This window comes from Oncorhynchus masou, chromosome 1 (genome assembly GCF_036934945.1).
Source record: "Oncorhynchus masou masou isolate Uvic2021 chromosome 1, UVic_Omas_1.1, whole genome shotgun sequence".
Lineage (NCBI taxonomy): Eukaryota > Metazoa > Chordata > Actinopteri > Salmoniformes > Salmonidae > Oncorhynchus > Oncorhynchus masou.
The window spans coordinates 64,378,912-64,400,441 of record NC_088212.1 but is presented as its reverse complement, the minus strand read 5'-3'; the positions used below and the strand labels follow the sequence as shown (position 1 = coordinate 64,400,441).

At 43.9% G+C, this 21,530-nt stretch overlaps 1 protein-coding gene across 1 annotated transcript in view; it reads left to right on the top strand.

The window, feature by feature from the left end:
* The window catches only part of igdcc3 (immunoglobulin superfamily, DCC subclass, member 3), a 111,794-nt gene that overhangs the window by 16,542 nt on the left and 73,722 nt on the right, over positions 1-21,530 (top strand). Inside the window, exon 2 of the mRNA XM_064977360.1 lies at positions 98-403. Within this exon, the coding sequence (XP_064833432.1) occupies positions 98-403 (306 nt within the window). The remainder of the gene's footprint in view (positions 1-97; positions 404-21,530) is intronic.

Genomic DNA, 21,530 nt, shown 5'->3' with positions numbered 1-21,530 from the left:
AACCTAGCTTGCTAAGGCTGTTTGCTCATGAGCACTGTGTGTATTTTCTGTGTAGCTGTGTAGGTGTAATGTGTGTATTTCTCTGCTATTGGTGTAGGTGTGACAACGGGAGCAGAGCTCTCCTTCACCCTGGAGCCCAGTGACATCATCGCGGTGCAGGAGCAGCCCCTAATGCTGCACTGTCAGGTGGACGGTATCCCACCAATCACCACGCAGTGGAGGAGGAACGGAATCCTCCTGGTGGATGACCAATACTACACCATGTTCCACAACGGCACTCTGCTGATTGGACGCTTCCAGAGGACCAAGTCTGACGGCTCAACTGATGAAGGGGATTATGAGTGCATGGGCCAGAACTCCTTTGGTCTGGTGGTGAGCCGCAGGGCCAGGGTGCAGGCCGCCAGTAAGTGTTCCTTTAATAACCTTGCTACGGGGTTATTACTGCCATGGTAGTACCATGTTATTACAATGTTATTGAAAAGCATAATTAGCAATCGCCAACATATTACCAACATTGGTAATCGGAGAGGTATTTGTTGATTGCTAGCAAGTATGACTCAATGAATACAATTAATATGCGTACAATAACTCAATAATATGTAGGTTGATGTTTAAATCTGCTGAACTTTTTGCCATCACTATTGTTGGAAGGTGGTGAAATCTGACGTTGGGTTTGTCAAACCATGTCTACAGTATGTGTCTCATGTAGCCGACCACTGCTGGATACGTGGCTGTACAGTCAGAGTAACCAGCAGGATACTGTATTTACCAAGCTTTAATATTGGAGCCACATTATGTTTGGATCAGCCCAACGTGAGCGACTTAGGGAGCCACATTCTTTTGACAAAGAAGCCTTATTTCCAAAGGTACGTTAGCATTTTGGATTTTGCCCTCCCTTCGTGTAATGTTGCATGTCCCTAGTAATATTTCATACTTAATCTGTGCTCTTCTCTGGAATTTACTATTAGCAAGCCTTCATACTTGGCGTTCACACAGCGTTGTTGTGCCTGCTGTAATCTCAATGTGTTGCTGATGGCCCTCTCGCTGGTTGCTGGCACCAAGATCAATTTTCTGCGCTCTGCTCGAGCCACAAAGCTCTTCTTTTGGATTCACCTGAGTTCCACGTCAAGTGCTAACCATTGGATCCATGGCACAGTGATAACATGCTTACAATCTGTCTCCTTGGTGGAGAGAAAATGTGGCTGTTTGGACAGTCTCTCAGAGCAGTCTCTATTGAACTCTATCCTTCTCTCTCTTTTTTCTCTCCCCGTTCCTTTTCTCTCCCCCTCTCTCTCTTTATCACCATCTCCATGTGTGTATCCCTCTGTCAAAAAAAGCCACCCCCCTGTCCTCTAGCCCTCTGCTCTGTTTGACCAGACATGTGGCTGTTGTTTGGAGAGAGACATAGAACAGCACTGTGCTGGACACTGCCTCGTCTCTTATTCCTGCCTTGGCGTTTCTCATTCTGATACTGTAGCTATCTATGTACACTGCACAGTATATGTGTAGATTACACTGTAAACATACGGCTATTGCGTTGTCAAGGCTGTGCTTGACTTTGACTGGAAACGGAAGAAAACTTAGTGGCGATGGTCATTTAAACACATAGACAGTATAGCTTACATGGAGTTATTCCAGTGGAGGCTGCTGAGGGGAGGACGGCTCATGATAACAGCTGGTATGGAGTCAGCGGAGTGGTATCAACCACATGGTAACCATGTTTTTGATGTGTTTGATATCATTCCACTGACTCCATTCCAGCCATTATTATGAACCGTCCTCCCCTCAGCAGCCTCCACGGAGTTGGTCTCAAAGTGAATGTGTTATGTTATGTGGCGCTGGTTATTTTCAGAAGGTCTTGTCTCCTTGCTTCATGAGGCTTCGGGTCATTGTAACTCAATAGTGAAGTGACCATAGAGCAGAGGGTTGATGGTGTCTTAGGGCTGCAATCCTGTTAACGGGAGCGATATGACAACAGCCAGTGAAAGTGCAGGGCGTCAAATTCAAAACAACAGAAATCTCATAATTAAAATTCCTCAAACATACATGTATTTTATACCATTTTTAAGGTAATCTTGTTGTTAATCCCACCACAGTGTCCGATTTCAAATAGGCTTTACAGCGAAAGCACCACAAACGATTATGTTAGGTCACCACCAACTCACAGAAAAATTCTGCCATTTTTCCAGCCAAAGAGAGGAGTCACAAAAAGCACAAATAGAGATAAAATAAATCACTAAACTTTGATGATCTTCATCAGATGACACTCATAGGACTTCATGTTACACAATACATGTATGTTTTGTTTGATAAAGTTCATATTTATATTTAAACAATCTCAGTATACATTGGCACGTTACGTTCACTAGTTCCAAAAACATTGTGATATTGCATAGAGCCACATAATTTTACAGAAATACTCATTATAAATGTCGATAAATACAATTGTTAGACATGGAAATATAGATATACCTCTCCTTCATGCAACTGCTGTGTCAGATTTCAAAAAAACTTTACGGAAAAAGAAAACCATGCAATAATCTGAGACGGCACTCAGAAGAAAAAAAATATCCGCCATGTTGGAGTCAACAGAAATCAGAAATAACATTATAAATATTCCCTTAACTTTGACGATCTTCATCAGAATGCACTCCCAGGAATCCTAGTTCCACAATAAATGCTTAATTTGTTCGATAATGTCCATTATTTATGTCCAAGTAGCTACTTTTGTTAGCGCGTTTAGTACACAAATCCAAATGCTCGTGCAGGTCCAGCCGAACGTCGGACGAAAACTTCAAAAAGGTATATTACAGGTCGAAGAAACTTGTCAAACTAAGTATAGAATCAATCTTTAGGATGTTGTTATCATAAATCTTCAATAACGTTCCATCCAGAGAATTCCTATGTCTGTAGAAAAGCCATGGAACGCAGGTCGCTATCATGTGAAATGCGCATGACGAGGACCTGGCTCTCTGCCAGACCACTGACTCATTCAAGTTTCTAAAGACGGTTGACATCTAGTGGAAAGCCTTAGGAAGTGCAACATAACCAATATCCCACTCTGTATTCAATAGCGGCTGGGTTGAAAATCGACCAACCTCAGATTTCCCACTTCCTGTTTGGATTTCTTCTAATGTTTTTGCCTGCCATATGAGTTCTGTTATACTCACAAACATCATTAAAACATTTTTAGAAACTTCAGAGTGTTTTCTATCCAATACTAATAATACTATGCATATATTAGCTACTGGGACTGAGGAGCAGGCCGTTTACTCTGGGCACCTCTGGGCATCTTATTCATCCAAGCTACTCAATACTGCCCCTGCAGCCATAAGAAGTTTTTAAGTTAGGCAGCCACAGTAATTGATGTGGTCTCCAAGCTTGTGCAGCAGCCTGTCCTTTAACGGCTAATAGAGTACCCTTTGTGTTCGACTCTATACCTTCATATGTTTGTTAAGGATGATGTGGTGTGCTCCAGTGCTTCATTGCTGGAGAACAGTAGACAGACCCATGTGTTTCTGTGGAATAAGAAAAAACTGAGAACAATGGGTAAATTGAATGTGCAGTATTCTTTAAAAAAAACTTTGTGTTTGCACACACACACACACACAAACACACACACACACACTTGCCTACAATATAGTAACTCAAATGCACAGGCATCCTCTCACTCCAGAGGACGTGGGGAGCAATCAAAGCAGCACCTTTGTGATACTGTACAGTTAAGCGTTTCTGAAAGCTCTTCTGTGCTGCGTCGAGTTACACACTGACAGACAAAGGCTGGCAGAGGGCTTAGATTTCTGCCCTGTGTGTAACACAGGCCAGGAAGGAGACAACTCACTGCTGTGCTGTTGTGTCCATGCAGCCTCGCCGCTCAATGGGACCGAGGTGGCTAAGTGGTCACGGGGAGGGCCTTGCATCTCGCAGGCCACGGGAAAAAGTAATCCCTGCGCAGTGGTGCCGCTAGACACAAGGAACCTTTTAAAACCTCCGTAGGGAGGCTTTCTCTCAAAAGTCAGCCCATAGTTACCGTTTCAGCACCTCCCCGCTTCTACATGAGAGAAAATCCTGGATTTGGGTATTCCATTAATTATTATTTATGATTTAGTGGTCTGAGGGTGGAGTGGATGTAAAACCGGGGGGGGGGGGTTGAAATGAAAATCTCTGCTGAAAGCACCTGAGGAATATTTTTTATTTTATTTGACTGGACAAGTCAGTTAAGAACTAATTCATATTTACAAAGACGGCCTACCCCGGCCAAACCTGGGCCATTTGTGCGCTGCCCTGTGGGACTTCCAATCACAGCTGGATGTGATACAGCCTGGATTTGAACCAGGGACTGATATGCAGTGCCTTAGACCGCTGCACCACTCGAGCATGCCCATAGCAGGTATAATAATGGAATTATTTATTTCAGCAATGTTAGTCCAGTATGCAGTATGCATTGCTTTAAAACCTATGTTATCTGTTCCTATCGGATTAGCTTTGAGTCTATTATCATTTGAAAGAGTTGGCCAACATTTGCATTTTATTCTCTTAATTGTGTGGTTGACACTGCTGACTTTGCATATAGAATCAATGACCAGAAGGGGAATTTTATGAGGTGTACAGACTAAAGACAAAGGATGAATTAGAATTTTGGGACCATTTAGAATATTCACTGCTGAGGGGGATGGCTAATATTAGGTATTGTCTACAGCTGGTATTACAAACAACCTTTCATATCCAGTGATACAATGAATGTGTCACACAATGAATCTACTCATGTATCCACACCTGGCCAGCACAGATCTCTCTGATCTCTCTGAATGTGCTCCACAATCTGATTACAGGATGTACTAGGATGTAATGCTATGTGCAGACAGCTTCTTTCTCTCTGTGTCAAGTACAAGCTCATTACCTCGGGTGGTAGGGCTTTTTCCACCGCTGGCTGCTCTTGAGCAGATAATGGTGTGCTCTCTTCTCTTCTGGGCTTCCTTCCTTTTTGTTCTTCAGGGTCACTTAAATGGATGACCCCTGCCCTGTGACTCATAAGGATTACTGATGGTCTGGAGGTCGGATTACTGATGGTCTGGAGGTCACATTCTGACATTATGGCCTTTGACCCCTAAGGAGGGTGTGTTGAGAGAGGGCCCCATTCTAATGAAGCATGTGATATTTACCTGCTGGGAATGGGGAATGGGGAATGTCCTGACATGCCTACCATATGATAGTAACCATGTGTGTGTGTGTGTGTGTGTGTGTGTGTGTGTGTGTGTGTGTGTGTGTGTGTGTGTTTTGCTTGCCGATGCTGGACTCAGGCAATTGATGTCTTTGTTGAGTGACAAGAAGAAGCTAAGTGCAGGGCCTTCTCCTTAATGAATCTTTATTTGGTTATCTGAGCTTGCAGGACACCAGGTTTTAGGACAGGAGGAAGCAATCAAAAAGAACAGCTGGGAAATTTCACGGTAACGGAATTACGCTTTGACAAAATTTATCAAACCATACAACTCTATGCACAAGGACTACTTTTAACAATTTCCACTGAAAAATGTACATAAAAGCTCATTTAGTGGAAGAACTGTGCAAATGCAAACTTTGGTAACAGAATTACAGTAAAATCTCCCTCTGGTTTTTATGCCACGTTTTCTAAAAACTCTGTTAAATATCTGCTCTGAATGTAGATTAAAAGATGTCTGCAGAAAGAATGAGGTGTCAGCTATGATAGGGCACATTGAGTTAAAAAATATATATATTTTGGTTATTGAACTACAGTAAGTAAAGTGGATTTACACCTGGTAACAGAATTACGGTAACGGAATTGCATCGTGAATCCCTGATCTGTACTACACAGAAATGCATAATTATGAATATGAATGTCATTCTCCTCATGTTTTACAAGTTTGGAGCACAGTAGAGTACGGTGCAGTACAATAGCAGAGTAGAGTAGGATAGAGTAGAGTTCAGTTGAGTACAGTAGAGATCAGTATAGTAGAGTTCAGTAAAGTACAGTAAAGTAGAGTATAGTATAGTTAAGTAGAGTTTAGTACAGTAAAGTATAGTTCTGTACAGTACAATATACTCTATTCTACTGTACTATACTCTACCTTTCTTCACTGTACTGTACCTTATCGTACTATACTACTGTATTGTATTGGACTGTACTGTACTGTACTGTGCTGTGCTATCCAAACTTGTGAAACATACGTCTATGATAGATTAGGTCCAGTCAGGTCCATCTGTGGACGTTAACATCAAGGCCATGGGTGAACTGACCAAATTTCAACTACATTTCTGGTGTCGGTCGGTGCTCAGTGGGTGAGGATGCTAGTTACAGGAAATGGAAAGAGATGGGGCTCATGGGTAGGTGTCAGTAAAAGCTGGGAGAGGTGACATTAACTGGAGAGGGAGAGAGAAAGGAAAAAAGAGAGAGAGGGAGGAGTTGTCCAGGCTCAGGCTGTTTTAATACTCTTGGTTTTACCACCAGACACCAGAAAGACAAAGAAAACATTTATGAGCTGAACATAAAAGGGAGAACAGTAGCATGTGACCCAACTGTGGTTTGTGACTATAAGGATTTCCCATTGTAGCCAATTCAGTTACTGATTTGGTAACGGAATTAGGAGTTTTAATCACTCAATAATTCATAAACAAAATTGATATCCGTAAAAATGAATTGATAGGTCTACCTTTACTTGTTACTTCTGTGAGCTTTCATTATCCTCTCATTAGGTAGAGACATTTGAAAATATCCTGAAGTGTAAAGATATGTGGGTTTTTAGTAAAGGAATTACAAGGTCATATTTCTTAAACTTACAGAAGGAATACCTTTTAAGACCTTTTCTGGTAGATGTTTCCTAAGACCCCTTTTCCAGCTGTTTACCCACAAATCAAATATGTTATTATGCCTCATTTTTAAGATGGAAAATTGTTGAAAAACGTATCTATGCCTTTATTTCCCATAAATATAGACTCGTAGCTTTCATTTTGACACCCAATTTGATATGCTCCTAAAAACTTCACATGTTGGTGCTAATGTTTTTTTTTCAGTGGAAACGCCCAGGTAGAGAATGGACAAATGGGCTCCGCAGGAATTCACAGCCCCAACGTCCCATGATGCCCATCGTGGCGTGGTCATGTCTATTGTTGTTTGGGGAAATGGTGGTTAAAGCATGATCCTCTCAGTAAAGGTCAGTAAAGGTCTCTGTGTGCTCCTGGGTGCACTGTCGCAAACATGAAATGCTTCTGGGCTTACAAACCAGAGTCAATGTCCCTTTGATAGCAGCATGTACAGATACCCTGCTAGATATGGAGTTTGATCTATGAATCATTACACATCGTGGGGGGCTTGAACAATCCACACGGGGTATTGTTATCACGTGAAGCAAAATCCATATTTTCTTCTTCAAAAGCAGTGGGCCGAGTTCTTTTTTTTTTATATCATCCAGTTGGAGCCTTTGTTAGTTTGTTTTTTATTCTTCAGTAAAGGGATGTGTTGGACTGGAGTGATTCACTGCTGAATGGAGCCAATGACCTATATAAACACTGGATTGCTGATGCTATGTATTGGCCATTGAGAGGCTTTGAAGTCACCGGTCGGCCATATTGGTACTCCCCAGGAGAAACAGTCATCCATAGGAATTAATGGAATTATACAGTATTTCAAAGTTTCAAGGGAAAAAAATTACATGTATTTAAGAATTGTTGTTGTTGTTGTAAGGACAGTAACATTAGTAATCTCTCAAAATTATATTTATGGAAAAAAATGTATACTTTTTAAAAATGTACATTTGTATGTTTTGCTCACATAATATCATTTAAAAGCATGCATTAAGGTGTCCGTAATATAATAAACATGGCATAAACAAATGTAGACATTCATAAATTAATTTCTATAGCTTCCAATATATTTTTTACAACAGTGGGGGAGTGCCAAAATAGGGGTGCGGTAGCTTCAGTCATCTAGTGTATATATAAATCAATGGATGAAGCCCAGTAGGAATCAACCCTGGCTCACCCACTGGAGGAGACATGAGAAGAGATGTGGCAAAAGTGAAACAGCTCTGCTCTTCTTTCCTCGCAGGGAGGAGGGACAGGTGAAGGAAGGGAGTATTTCTCACACCTTCCTCCCGCTCAGAGTTTGAACTACATATTGATTATCTCAGGGTACACCATCAGGGCCTTTCTGTCTGTCCATCTCCAGCCAGTGGAGTGGAGGGAAGAAGTGCTGATGGGAGGTGAAAAAATCCTATAATGATGTTATCTGAATGTTTCCGTTTCTGTTAGATGCATCTACTTAGCGCTCAGCTGTTCCTTTATTGCACTTTTGGGGGGGTTGTCTAAATACTTGGTACAGAGGATTGTGATACAGGAAGAAGTGTGAAAGTGAATTAGCTATAAGGAAGGAAGGAACACAAAGGCAGACAGGAGTGCTGGGTTATGTTCTGTCAGTGCAGCAGGCCTCTCCTAGGGAAGACACTAATAGGCAACCTCCAGCAGGGGCAGTTTAGCATATGAGAGAGGCTTGAACCATTTCAGATCTCTTTTATCCTTTTAGGGCCCACCAATAGAGAAATACATTTGAGACGGGAAGGAAGCTGAGACCTTTTTTCTCTCCTTTAAAGAGAGGTGGCATAGATCTGTTGCTCAAGTCTTTTCTAAAGATCAAAGGCTATTTTTTTGTCTGATGTATTTGTCTGTGTCGGGGCTCATGCTCAATTTGTACTTTAGGGTAATTTGTGTGCATTACAGCCTCGCTCCCTGCACCACGGCTCCGTGGCAGTCCCAGTAACAGGCAGGCAGTGCTGCCATGCAAATGGTGGCGCGATTAGTGAAGCCTCTTTATAGTCCCCCTCAGATAAAGTGTCCCGCCCGGCCCTCAAACCCATCCACCATAAATTGTTCTTCTTATTTACTTGTCTGCCATGTGTGTGAGCTCTCTGCTGGGAACTGGTGCAGCATGGGCTCCCCGTCGGCCCGCTCAATTGGCCAGCCGTCCAGGAAACACTTATTTTTGTAAATGTTATCTCTTTGATGGCTATGGCTATGCCTCTCTCCCTCTCCTTCTCCGTCTCTCCCTCCTGTTTCTCTTGGAGTTCCTCATTAGCTTAGGCTCAGGAAGCTTTTCATCATTTCAATTAATTACAGCGCTCAGTATAGTAGACCGGTCGGACCAGAGGTTTACTGATTGGCCCGCCTTTTATACCCCGCACGCCTGTCACCAGGCAACTGATCATAAAAGCCTTCGCTTACAAAATAGGATCAATCGAAATGACAGGCTTTTGTCCCCTTTTTTATGCATTAATTGGAAAGAGTTTAAGCTTTGTTGAGTTATAATTTATTTTAATTCTGCGGCCCATTCAGGCTCTGAGTCTGTAATTGACCTGGGTAACCCTGGGGTGACCAAGAGAAGCATGGTGGGGTGTTGGGTGGAGAAAAGGAGAGGCCAAACATGAAGAGTGAAGTTGAACATAAACAAATAGGTACAACTCCATTCTGACTGCCATTTGTGTGCGTTTTCTATACGTAGAGTATCCCAGACAGATGGTTTTTAATTGCCCTCCCAGCCTAACGCTGGGATGTTGAATGATAGTTTATAAAATAAAAGATTGCAGGGGCAGTCAGGGATAAAAAGAGGAACAGAATGGTAGAGAGAGACGACCTGTAACAACGCTGACATCTGTGTGAATGTAACTATTAGTTCCTCTCAAATCCATGTTTTTGTATTGAAGTCAATGTACCCAAGCAAGTGCTTTTTTTCAAATGTATTATTTAGCTAGGCAAGTCAGTTAAGAATAATTCTTATTTACAATGACGGCCTAACGGGGAACAGTGGGTTAACTGCCTTTTTCAGGGGCAGAACAACAAATTTTTACCTTGTCAGCTCAGGGATTTGATCCAACAGGCTTTCAGTCACTTGCCCAACAGCCTTTCAGTCACTGGCCCAACAAGGCTTTCAGTCACTGGCCCAACAGCCTTTCAGTCACAGGCCCAACAGCCTTTCAGTCACTGGCCCAACAGCCTTTCAGTCACTGGCCCAACAGCCTTTCAGTCACTGGCCCAACAGCCTTTCAGTCACTGGCCCAACAGCCTTTCAGTCACTGGCCCAACAGCCTTTCAGTCACTGGCCCAACAGCCTTTCAGTCACTGGCCCAACAGCCTTTCAGTCACTGGCCCAACAGACTTTCAGTCACTGGCCCAACAGCCTTTCAGTCACTGGCCCAACAGCCTTTCAGTCACTGGCCCAACAAGGCTTTCAGTCACTGGCCCAACAGCCTTTCAGTCACTGGCCCAACAGCCTTTCAGTCACTGGCCCAACAGCCTTTCAGTCACTGGCCCAACAGCCTTTCAGTCACTGGCCCAACAGACTTTCAGTCACTGGCCCAACAGCCTTTCAGTCACTGGCCCAACAGCCTTTCAATCACTGGCCCAACAGCCTTTCAGTCACTGGCCCAACAGCCTTTCAGTCACTGGCCCAACAGCCTTTCAGTCACTGGCCCAACAGACTTTCAGTCACTGGCCCAACAGCCTTTCAGTCACTGGCCCAACAGCCTTTCAGTCACTGGCCCAACAGACTTTCAGTCACTGGCCCAATAGACTTTCAGTCACTGGCCCAACAGCCTTTCAGTCACTGGCCCAACACTATAACCACTAGTCTACCTGGCATCTACAGTAGGCTATTGAGGCTACTGTAGATCTTCATTGCAAAACAGTGTGTTTTTATCAGTTATTTGGTTACGTGAATACATTTAGTATAGTTCTGTCTAAAAAATATTTAAAAAAATTATGTTTCACAATTGACTATTTTCTGAAAAGGATGAGTTCACTGAGTAGGATGGTCCTCCCCATTCTCATCTGAGGAGCCGTCACTGGCATTTAGAATATATAATTGTTTTCTCTGGCATAGTCAATATCTACGATATCCATAAATTCCTCAAGATCAAAAAGGATGCCACTACTTTGCCTTGGAGCAATCAAATCAAATCAAATCAAATTGTATTTATTACATGCGCCGAATACAGCAGGTGTAGACCTTAAAGTGAAATGCTTACTTAAAAGCCCTTAACCAACAATGCAGTTTTAGGAATAATACCAAAAAATATATATAAGAGTAACAAACAATTCAAACGCAGCAGTAAAATAACAATAGCAAGGCTATGTACAGGGGGTACCGGTACAGAGTCAGTATGCGGGGCACCGGTTCGTCGAGGTAATTGAGATAATATGTACATGTAGGTAGAGTTAGTAAGGTGACTATGCATATATAATAACAGAGAGTAGCAGCAAAGTCTCATGGCTTGGGGGTAGAATATGTTTAGGAGCCTCTTGGACTTGGCGCTCCGGTACCGCTTGTCGTGCTAGGGTGGCTGGAGTCTTTGACCATTTTTAGGGCCTTCCCCTGACACCGCCTGGAATAGAAGTCCTGGATGGCAGGAAGCTTGGCCCCGGTGATGTACTGGGCCGTACACACTACCCTCTGTAGTGCCTTGCTGTCGGAGGCCGAGCAGTTGCATTATCAGGCAGTGATGTAACCAGTCAGGATGCTCTCGATGGTGCAGCTGTAGAACCTTTTGAGGATCTCAGGACCCATGCCAAATCTTTTCAGTCTCCTGAGGGGGAATAGGTTTTGTTGTGCCCTCTTCACGACTGTCTTGGTGTGTTTGGACCATGTTAGTTTGTTGGTGATGTAGATGTGAACAAGGAGTACAGGATGGGACTGAGTACGCACCCCTGAGAGGCCCTCGTGTTGAGGATCAGCGAAGCGGATGTGTTGTTACCTACCCTTACCTCCTGGACTTCCCGTTAGGAAGTCCAGGATCCAGTTGCAGAAGTAGGTGTTTAGTCCCAGGGTCCTTAGCTTAGTGATGAGCTTGGAGGACACTATGGTGTTGAACGCTGAGCTGTAGTCAATGAATAGCATTCTCACATAGGTGTTCCTTTTGTCCAGGTGTGAAAGGTCAGTGTGGAGTGCAATAGAGATTGCATCATCTGTGGATCTATTGGGGCGGTATGCAAATTGGAGTGGGTCTAGGGTTTCTGGGATAATGATGTTGATGTGAGCCATGACCATCCTTTCAAAGCACTTCATGGCTACAGACATGAGTGCTACGAGTCGGTAGTCATTTAGGCAGGTTACCTTAGTGTTGTTAGGGACAGGGCCTATGGTGGTCTGCTTGAAACATGTTGGTATTACAGACTGGGTCAGGGAGAGGTTGAAAATGTCAGTGAAGACACTTGCCAGATGGTCAGCGCATTTTCGGAGTACACATCCTGGTAATCTGTCTGGCCCTGCAGCCTTGTGTAACAGTATTTTTTATTGGAATTTCACAATTTTCACCCATATTTAAGAGATACAACAACAGAGACAAAGCAACAACAAAAAAAACAGTACTCACTTACACATACCTACGTATATATATATACATACATACATACATACATACATACATACATACATACATACATACATACATACATACATACATACATACATACATACATACATACATACATACATACATACATACATACATACATACATACATACATACATACATACATACATACATACATACATACATACATACATACATACATACATACACCCATACATACGTACACCATTTTCCTCTTCCCGCTCGGTGCTTCTCTCACCCCATGCCCATCAAACGCGTCTCTCAATACATACATTTTAAACAAATTTACAAACAGAAATTAAACAAAAAAGCTCAGTTTAAACCAAGAAGTTAGGTTCCACACATGGAACGTACAGTGTAGTTCTGAAATACATAGATCCCCGCCATTCTAAGAGAATCCTTGCAGCATAATAGCTGATACCTCAGGTTCTAGGTGATTTAGATAAGGTTCCCATACTTTGTAGAACTGGTCTGTTTTAGAATGCAATGTACATGTCAGATATTCCAGAGGCACCCATTCAAAATAGTATCTTATGCCAATCTTTAATTACATTTACATTTAAGTCATTTAGCAGACGCTCTTATCCAGAGCGACTTACAAATTGGTGAATTCACCTTCTGACAGAGAAGGAACCTTATCACTAATCCACTGTAAAAGGATGTTTTTCCTCGCTGCAAAGGTAAGGATGTTGTAAAGCCTCCTTTTACCCACAGAAGTAACATGCCTACTAAGGAGACCTAACAAAAGAAACTGGGTCCAATTCTAGATCAAGCCCTAGGATCTTTTCAATTTCTTGCAGAACACCAGACCAGTATCTTTGTATTTTGGTACATAACCATAAACAATGTGTTAGGGTGCCTGTATCAGTTTTGCATCCTGCAGCCTTGTGAATGTTGACCTGTTTAAAGTTCTTACTCACATCGGCTGCGGAGAGTATGATCACACGTCCGGAACAGCTGATGTTCTCATGCATGTTTCAGTGTTACTTGCCTCGAAGCGTGCATAGAAGTTATTTAGCTCATCTGGTAGGCTGGTGTCACTGGGCAGCTCTCAGCTGTGCTTCCCTTCGTAGCCTGTAATATTTTACAAGCCCTGCCACATCTGACGTGTGTCGGAGGCCGGTGTAGTATGATTCGATCTTAGTCAGTCCTGTATTGACGCTTTGCCTGGTTCGTTGGAGGGCATAGTGGGATTTCTTATAAGCTTCCGGGTTAGAGTCCCGCTCCTTGAAAGCGGCAGCTCTACCCTTTAGCTCAGTGCGGATGTTGCCTGTATTCCATGGCTTCTGGTTAGCGTATCTATATACAGTCACTGTGGAGGACGACGTCATCGATGCACTTATTGATGAAGCTAGTGTACTCATCAATGCCATCGGAAGAATCCCGGAACATATTCCAGTCTGTGCTAGCAAAACACTATTGTAGCTTAGCTTAACTCAGGAGGAGGGGTGCAATGTAAAGAATACTGGCATGTTAGCCAGCCGCAGAGCTAAACTATAACACTATACTTACTCAGTCATACACCCAGACAGCCCTCTGTGGAGAGTGGTGAGTGTGTTGACACATTGTAATAGCTTTAAAAGGTTTTTCCAGGTATTGGGCAATGGTGTGTGTTTCCAGGTATTGGATGAATATTATTATGTGTGTATATGGAGGGAGATGAGGTTGGAGGATACAGTATACAGTTGAAGTCAGAAGTTTACATACACTTAGGTTGGAGTCATTATAAAACTCGTTTTTCAACCACTCCACACATTTCTTGTTAACAAACTATAGTTTTGGCAAGTCGGTTAGGACATCTACTTTGTGCATGACACAAGTCATTTTTCCAACAATTGTTTACAGACAGATAACCATTGGACCACGCAGCCGTCATACCGCTCAAGAAGGAGACACGTTCTGTCTCCTAGAGATGAATGTACTTTGGTGCGAAATGCGCAAATCAGTCCTCTGGTCTGATGAAACAAAAATAGAACTGTTTGGCCATAATGGCCATCGTTATGTTTGGAGGGGAAAAGCGGAGGCTTGCAAGCCGAAGGTCACCATCCCAACCGTGAAGCACAGGGGTGGCAGCATCATGTTGTTGGGGTGCTTTTCTGCAGGAGGGACTGGTGCACTTCACAAAATAGATGGCATCATCAGGGAGGAAAATGATGTGGATATATTGAAGCAACATCTCAAGAAATCAGTCAGGAAGTTAAAGCTTAGTCGCTTTAAAGCTTGGCAGCAAACTGTGACGACTGCGTAAGTGGTGTGTATACTTTCACTAGTCACTGTATAGTATCCCAGACAGACGTTGTAGAACCTCCACTGCTTGGATTTTAACACTACTTTTCTACTCCTCCCAGGAGTTGAATGAGAGATTAATAAAACAGAAGATTGCAGGGGCTGTCAGGGATAAAAGAGGAGTGGAATGGAAGAGAGAGAGAGAGGCTACCTGTAACAGCGCTGCAGGGCTGTCATTTGTGTGAACGTAACTATCAGTTCCTCTTAGGAGGTGGGGTGCATGTAAAGAATACTGGCATGTTAGCCAGCCACAGAGGTAAACAGTAACACTATACTTACTCAGGCAGACACCCAGAAAGCCCTCTGTGGAGAGTGATGAGTGTGTTGACACATTGTAACAGCTTTAAAAGGTTTTTCCAGGTATTGGGCGAAGGTGTGTGTGTGTTTCCAGGCGTTGGTTGATTGTTATTGTGTGTGTGTGTCTTTGTGTGGGAGTAGTTGGAGGAGATGCTACTCCATACCCCTCCCATTCATCCTAGCCTCCTGACTGGGTGGACACTGAAGCGCCAGCCTTCCATCTCCCTCGGGTTTCCTTTGTCTGTGGGTGAAACCCCGCCCCTCAACCCCTCACCCCCCTTCCTCCCTCCACCAGCCTGGCCCGAGCCTTTGAAACTGCCCTGCTGCTGCACTTCCCACTGACACTCAGCTCAATGACTGGGCTGCCCAGGTCAGGAGACTGTCTCAATAGAACCGCTGTACACTGGGCATCCCTCCCTACGGATCTGCTGAGAAATTGGCTTGCAGAGAGAGAGAGAGAGAGAGAGAGAGAGAGAGAGAGAGAGAGAGAGATTGTAGACCACACTGGTGTTTTTTTTCTTTCACAATTTCGGTAGATATAAGGTAACAGATACTTTGAAGACAGACACATAATGAGAGTAATTCTCCTAATGGAGCTAACAACCACAGGTCTCAGTGCTCAGAGAACCCACATACTAGGCTCGTTTTGCTCCTAGCAGAACTCGGCTAGGCGAAGAGAACGCCTGTGCTTTGCATAGTCCCTTAAAATACATTTGCTGGAAAAATGAGAAAATAATGACAATATTGCTGTTTGCAACAACATAGCCAGTATACACTTCCTCAAAACAGTCAAATTTTAGATAAATCAAGGAATCTGTCATTCATTTTGAGGTTGTTGCCAAGGTCTTAGTTAGATATTTAGTGCAGTATTTCGCAAGTGAAAAAAACTGCATGAAAAACTTAATTGAAGAATCCCGTCCATAGTTCCCACTTCTACTAGGAGTAGTACTGTTGACCATGAAGAATGGGCGTAGACTTTGTCTACCAAACTTCTCAACTGCTCAAACAGATGGGAAAAAAACCTGCCGAACACCAAATCAAATAAACTGCACTCATCCTTCCTTCCCTCACTAAAATATTTCAATCTACTATATTTACATGCACACACACCAACATTCTGTTACCGCTCAGGACAGCGTGCCCCCGCCCCCTTCCCAGCCTCCTCTCCACTCCTCTCCCCAGCCTCCTCTCCACTCCTCTCCCCAGCCTCCTCTCCACTCCTCTCCCCAGCCTCCTCTCCACTCCTCTCCCCAGCCTCCTCTCCACTCCTCTCCCCAGGCCTACTCTCCACTCCTCTCCCCAGCCTCCTCTCCACTCCTCTCCCCAGCCTCCTCTCCACTCCTCTCCCCAGCCTCCTCTCCACTCCTCTCCCCAGCCTACTCTCCACTCCTCTCCCCAGCCTCCTCTCCACTCCTCTCCCCAGCCTCCTCTCCACTCCTCCACTCCTCTCCCAGCCTCCTCTCCACTCCTCTCCCCAGCCTCCACTCCACTCCTCTCCCCAGCCTCCTCTCCACTCCTCTCCCCAGCCTCCTCTCCACTCCTCTCCCCAGCCTCCTCTCCACTCCTCTCCCCAGCCTCCTCTCCACTCCTCTCCCCAGCCTCCTCTCCACTCCTCTCCCCAGGCCTACATCCCTGCTTGGAAAACAGACATATATAACGTGTTAAGGACCAATCTGGTGAGCACTATGCAGATTAATGTGTCTATTCTACCCGGCTGTGCATGGTCATATCTCTCTCTCTCTGTCTCTTGCTCTATCTCTGCTCTTGGGAGATTGAGGTATAATATGATTTCTCTAACTGTAATGCCGAGTTGGGCTGAAGGGCTCAGAGCTCTGGACGCCTGTTGACTGATTATACGTCTTCACAGGTGTCTATCTAATCTACCTCCCAGATGGAGAACTCGGATCTGAGTTAAATTGATGCCAATCTGGTCAAGATAAGTTGTATCATTTCATTATTTAGATTTATGAATTCATGTCAGAGTATACCAAACCAATTTTCTTTTTCTGGGCTCTGTACATAAATGTAAGAGGGGTGGATCAGCTTTAATATTGCGGATAGATTGTTGCTTCCATCAATGTAATTGTCTTTATCATCTTCATGTGCATTTAGCCAAGGGACATATTACTGTGAAAAATTATTACGATTATTTCTTGGCAAACAACAGACTTCTGGGAAGGGAAAACACATAAGATATACACTATCGTTCAAAAATTTGGGGTCGCTTAGAAATGTCCTTGTTTTCCATGAAAACATACATTAAATTAGTTGCGAACTGAATATGAAATATAGTCAAGACGTTGACAAAGTTATAAATAATGATTTTTAATTGAAATAATAATTGTGTCCTTCAAAATTTGCTTTCGTCATAGAATCCTCCATTTGCAGTAATTACAGCCTGGCAGACCTTAGGCATTCTAGTTGTCAATCTGAAGAGATTTCACCCCATGCTTCGTGAAGAACCTCCCACAAGTTGGATTGGCTTGATGGGCACTTCTTACATGCCCTACAGTCAGGCTGCTCCCACAACAGCTCAATAGGGTTGAGATCCGGTGACTGTGCTGGCCACTCCATTATAGACAGAATACCAGCTGGCTGCTTCTTCCCTAAATAGTTATTGCATAGTTTGGAGTACTTTGGGTCATTGTCCTGTTGTAGGAGGAAATTGGCTCCAATTAAGCTCCATCCACAGGGTATGGCATGGCGTTGCAAAATGGAGTGATAGCCTTCCTTCTTCAAGATCCCTTTTACCCTGTAGAAATCTCCCACTTTACCACCACCAAAGCACCCCCAAACCATCACCTTGCCTCCACCATCATTCTTGACAGATGGCGTAAAGCACTCCTCCAGCATCTTTTCATTTTTTCTGCATCTCACGAATGTTCTTCTTAGTGATCCGAAAACCTCAAACTTAGATTTGTCTGTCCATAACACTTTTTTCCAATCTTCCTCTGTCCAGTGTCTGTGTTCTTTTACCCATCTTAATCTTTTCTTTTTATTGGCCAGTCTGAGATGTGGCTTTTTCTTTGCAACTCTGCCTAGAAGGCCAGCATCCCGAGGTCGCCTCTTCACTGTTGACAGTGAGACTGGGGTTTTGCAGATACTATTTAATGAAGCTGCCAGTTGAGGACTTGTGAGGCGTCTGTTTCTCAAACTAGACACTCTAATGTCCTCTTGCTCAGTTGTGCACCGTGGCCTCCCACTCCTCTTTCTATTCTGGTTAGAACCAGTTTTCGCTGTTCTGTGAAGGGAGTAGTACACCGCATTGAACGAGATCTTCAGTTTGTTGACAATTTCTTGCATGGAATAGCCTTCATTTCTCAGAACAAGAATAGACTGACAGGTTTCAGCTGAAAGTCTTTGTTTCTGGCCATTTTGAGCCTGTAATCGAACCCACAAATGTCGATGCTCGAGACACTCAACTCGTTTAAAGAAGGCCAGTTTTATTGCATCTTTAATCAGGACAACAGTTTTCAGCTGTGCTACCATAATTGCAAAAGGGTTTTCTAATGATCAATTAGCCTTTTCAAATTATAAACTTGGATTAGCTAACGCAACGTAACATTGGAACACAGGAGTGATGGTTTCTGATAATGGGCCTCTGTACGTATATGTAGATATTCCATTAAAAATCAACCGTTTCCAGCTACAATAGTCATTTACAACATGAACAATGTCTACACTGTATTTCTGATCAATTTGATGTTATTTTAATGGAGAAAATAATGTGCTTTACTTTCAAAAACAAGGACATTTCTAAGTGACCCCAATCTTTTGAACGGTAGTGTGTGTGTGAAGGCAGTCAATGAGGCGTGACAGATTGTAATAGAACAGCTCAGCTCTGACACAGGCGCTGTTCATCTGCCAATACTCTCAATGCCTGTTTTTATCTAAAGCAGGACATTCCAGATATGGAAGGGAACTCTCCTCTTCTCTCTCTTTGTGGCTTTCTTGGAAATAGTATTTACCTTGTCTCCATTTTGTGTGCCTTGGCTCCATTATGCTTTTGTATCTGAAGGCCGAACGAACAGCCAGGTGAAATGAACCCTTGGAAAAACACTTGAAGCAATTATATTTACAAACGCCTCTGATTACCCAAGTCCCCTACCGGGATCAAGAAATTAGAATTTTCTATTATTTCTTTAACACATCACAGATCTGGGAGCTTCTGGAATTGGAGCTCCTTTCTTCCTATTGGTTGGCTGTACAGTATTACCCCTTTACCTGTTTATTTCATGCCCTACATGGTGCTGATGTGATATGCGTCAGGAAGAAGATAGTGTTGGAATTAGCTCTACCCCAGCTGACAAGCCACAGGAGACATGAAATGGAGGCTCTGCATCTCCGTTTCACTCAAAGAGGTGCCCTAGGTAGTGCCCTAGGCCATGTGCCAGCCTACAGTACCTCCAACCCATCCATCCCTCCACCCAGTTTCACTCAGGCTCCGTTCCCCAGTCGGTAGCTGCCAGCCTGGGCTCTCAGCGCCCTCAGCTCCCTCTCCCAGCCCTGGAAGGATCCTTGGAACGTTCCCTGGAAAGGCCTCTCATTCCAGAGAGAGGAATCCTATGGAATGCAACCTTGAGCTGAGCTGCAGAACAACACAATGACCATTAGAGTCTGTTTAGTACTGTATCGTGTGAATGGCAGGAGCTACTGTACCACTGAGCCGTTCTGATTCACAGGGACCGTCACAGATCACTGGGCTATGCTGACACAGGTCATGGGAATGCCAGGTGTGCAGAGCAGGGCTATAACAGTCATATTGTCTGGTGAGGAGGAGGGAGGAGGGGAAAGAAAGGGTGGGGGTGTAAACACTATGAAAGCAGCATTGCTCAGTAAGTGTGGCTGGTGGCTGTGGCTTGATGTCACCCTGCTCTCTTAAGTATTTGCTTGTGTATACAATGCCTCACAGTAAACTGGAGGAACTTTAAAGAGGATATCATTTATGCATAAAGACCCAAATGCATTGATTGCAGTGCGTTGACTGAAACGGATCCTGCCTGGGATATTGAACTGCTCAAACAAAAAATTCCCAGAGTCCTCGCCTCGCTGCTTCATGTTCAACAAGATTGAAATCGCCGTCATATCTTTTTTCGAGGAGTGATATTATCACAAGTGGCATAATGTTGTATATGTTTTATATGTTTGCGGATCGTATTCATAACTGGGAAGTGTAGGCTTCCTAGTTGCAGATACATTTTTTTCCTTCCCTCCTACTAAGAAGAGGAAGGGAAAGCTGTCAAAGCGCCAGCAACATCAATAACTGATAATGCACTTATTTCAGAACAAAGCAACTGCTGCAGAGAGAGAGAGAGAGACGCCTGGCAAACAGCTGCATGTCTCAGGGGAAGGCCATCCTTGTCCTAGGTCTAGCCTCTCACAGCACAGCAGACCACAGCACTGTTGTGACAGGGGCGCTGTGAAAACACAGCGACATGTCTGCAGAGCTGTGGCGTGGCCGCCCGCCAGGGGGACGGCGGGTATAGGTATAGCTGAAATCTATCTCTCTCTCTCCCACAATCTGTAATTCAAAGATGGAATGGCAATGGCTATCGCACAGAGACAAGAGCGAGGAGCCAGGCAGTAATGTCACCCCCCGTCCCCCCCGCTCTCTCTTTCATCTTTCATTCTTCCTTATTCTCTCTCTCTGTGTTCTCTCGCTCTTTCTTCCTCATTCTCTCCCTGCTGTCTCAAAGCATCTCGCTCTCTCTCGTCAAGCTATCTTTCTCTCAGTCCTTCTACCCCTCCCTCCATGCTACTCTGCTGACAAGTTCCATACCAGAGGTGAGAAGAGGAATGTGGCTAATTGACGTGAGATGGGATCAGAAAGAAAAAACGCTGTCACTCAAGCTTCAGTCTCAGTCTCAAGGCTAGTAGAAAGGTCTCTAATAGTTTGGAAGTAAATATTTTAGATGTCAAATTCTTCCAATTCCACTATCCGCTCCCTCTGTGCAGCTCAACGTGCTCTGGTGGAGATTATTCCGTCCGAAGTGTGTCCTAAATATTTCTCCCAATTACCCATTACAACATGATTTCAGAAAATGTGTTGTTGTAAATGTGCACATTTGAAGAAAATAGAGCCCGTGTCAAAATATGTGTCTTTTCAGTTGTCTTTCTGCCAATCGTTGATGAAAGGCTCTAACCTTGACCATGACCATCAGTGTCTGCATGCAGCTGGGTTTTGGTTCAAATTAAAATGCAGCTCCTTTGTGGTCAGGATTTGTCCCTCTGTGAAGTGTGTGTGGGGGGGGGGGGGGGGGGGGGGGGTGGTATCTTTTTAATGAATTCTGTCTTGGTTTGGATGTCTCTGGACCACCCTAGCCCTTCTCAAACAAACTAATTAAAAGAGGGTCCTCCTCCCTGGTTTTAAGGCTCATAGGGGGAATTCCTCAGTAATAGAGGTTGGAGGTGAGTGGGAAAAGGGCAGAGGTGGGGTCAGAGGTGAGACAAGAGGGCTGTAGTCTAGCCCAGAGCTTTTACCAGATTTGCAATGTGTTTTGATTCTGCGGTCCAGTCTGGGAGTCTGAAATATTGACATCTGGTTATTTGGTC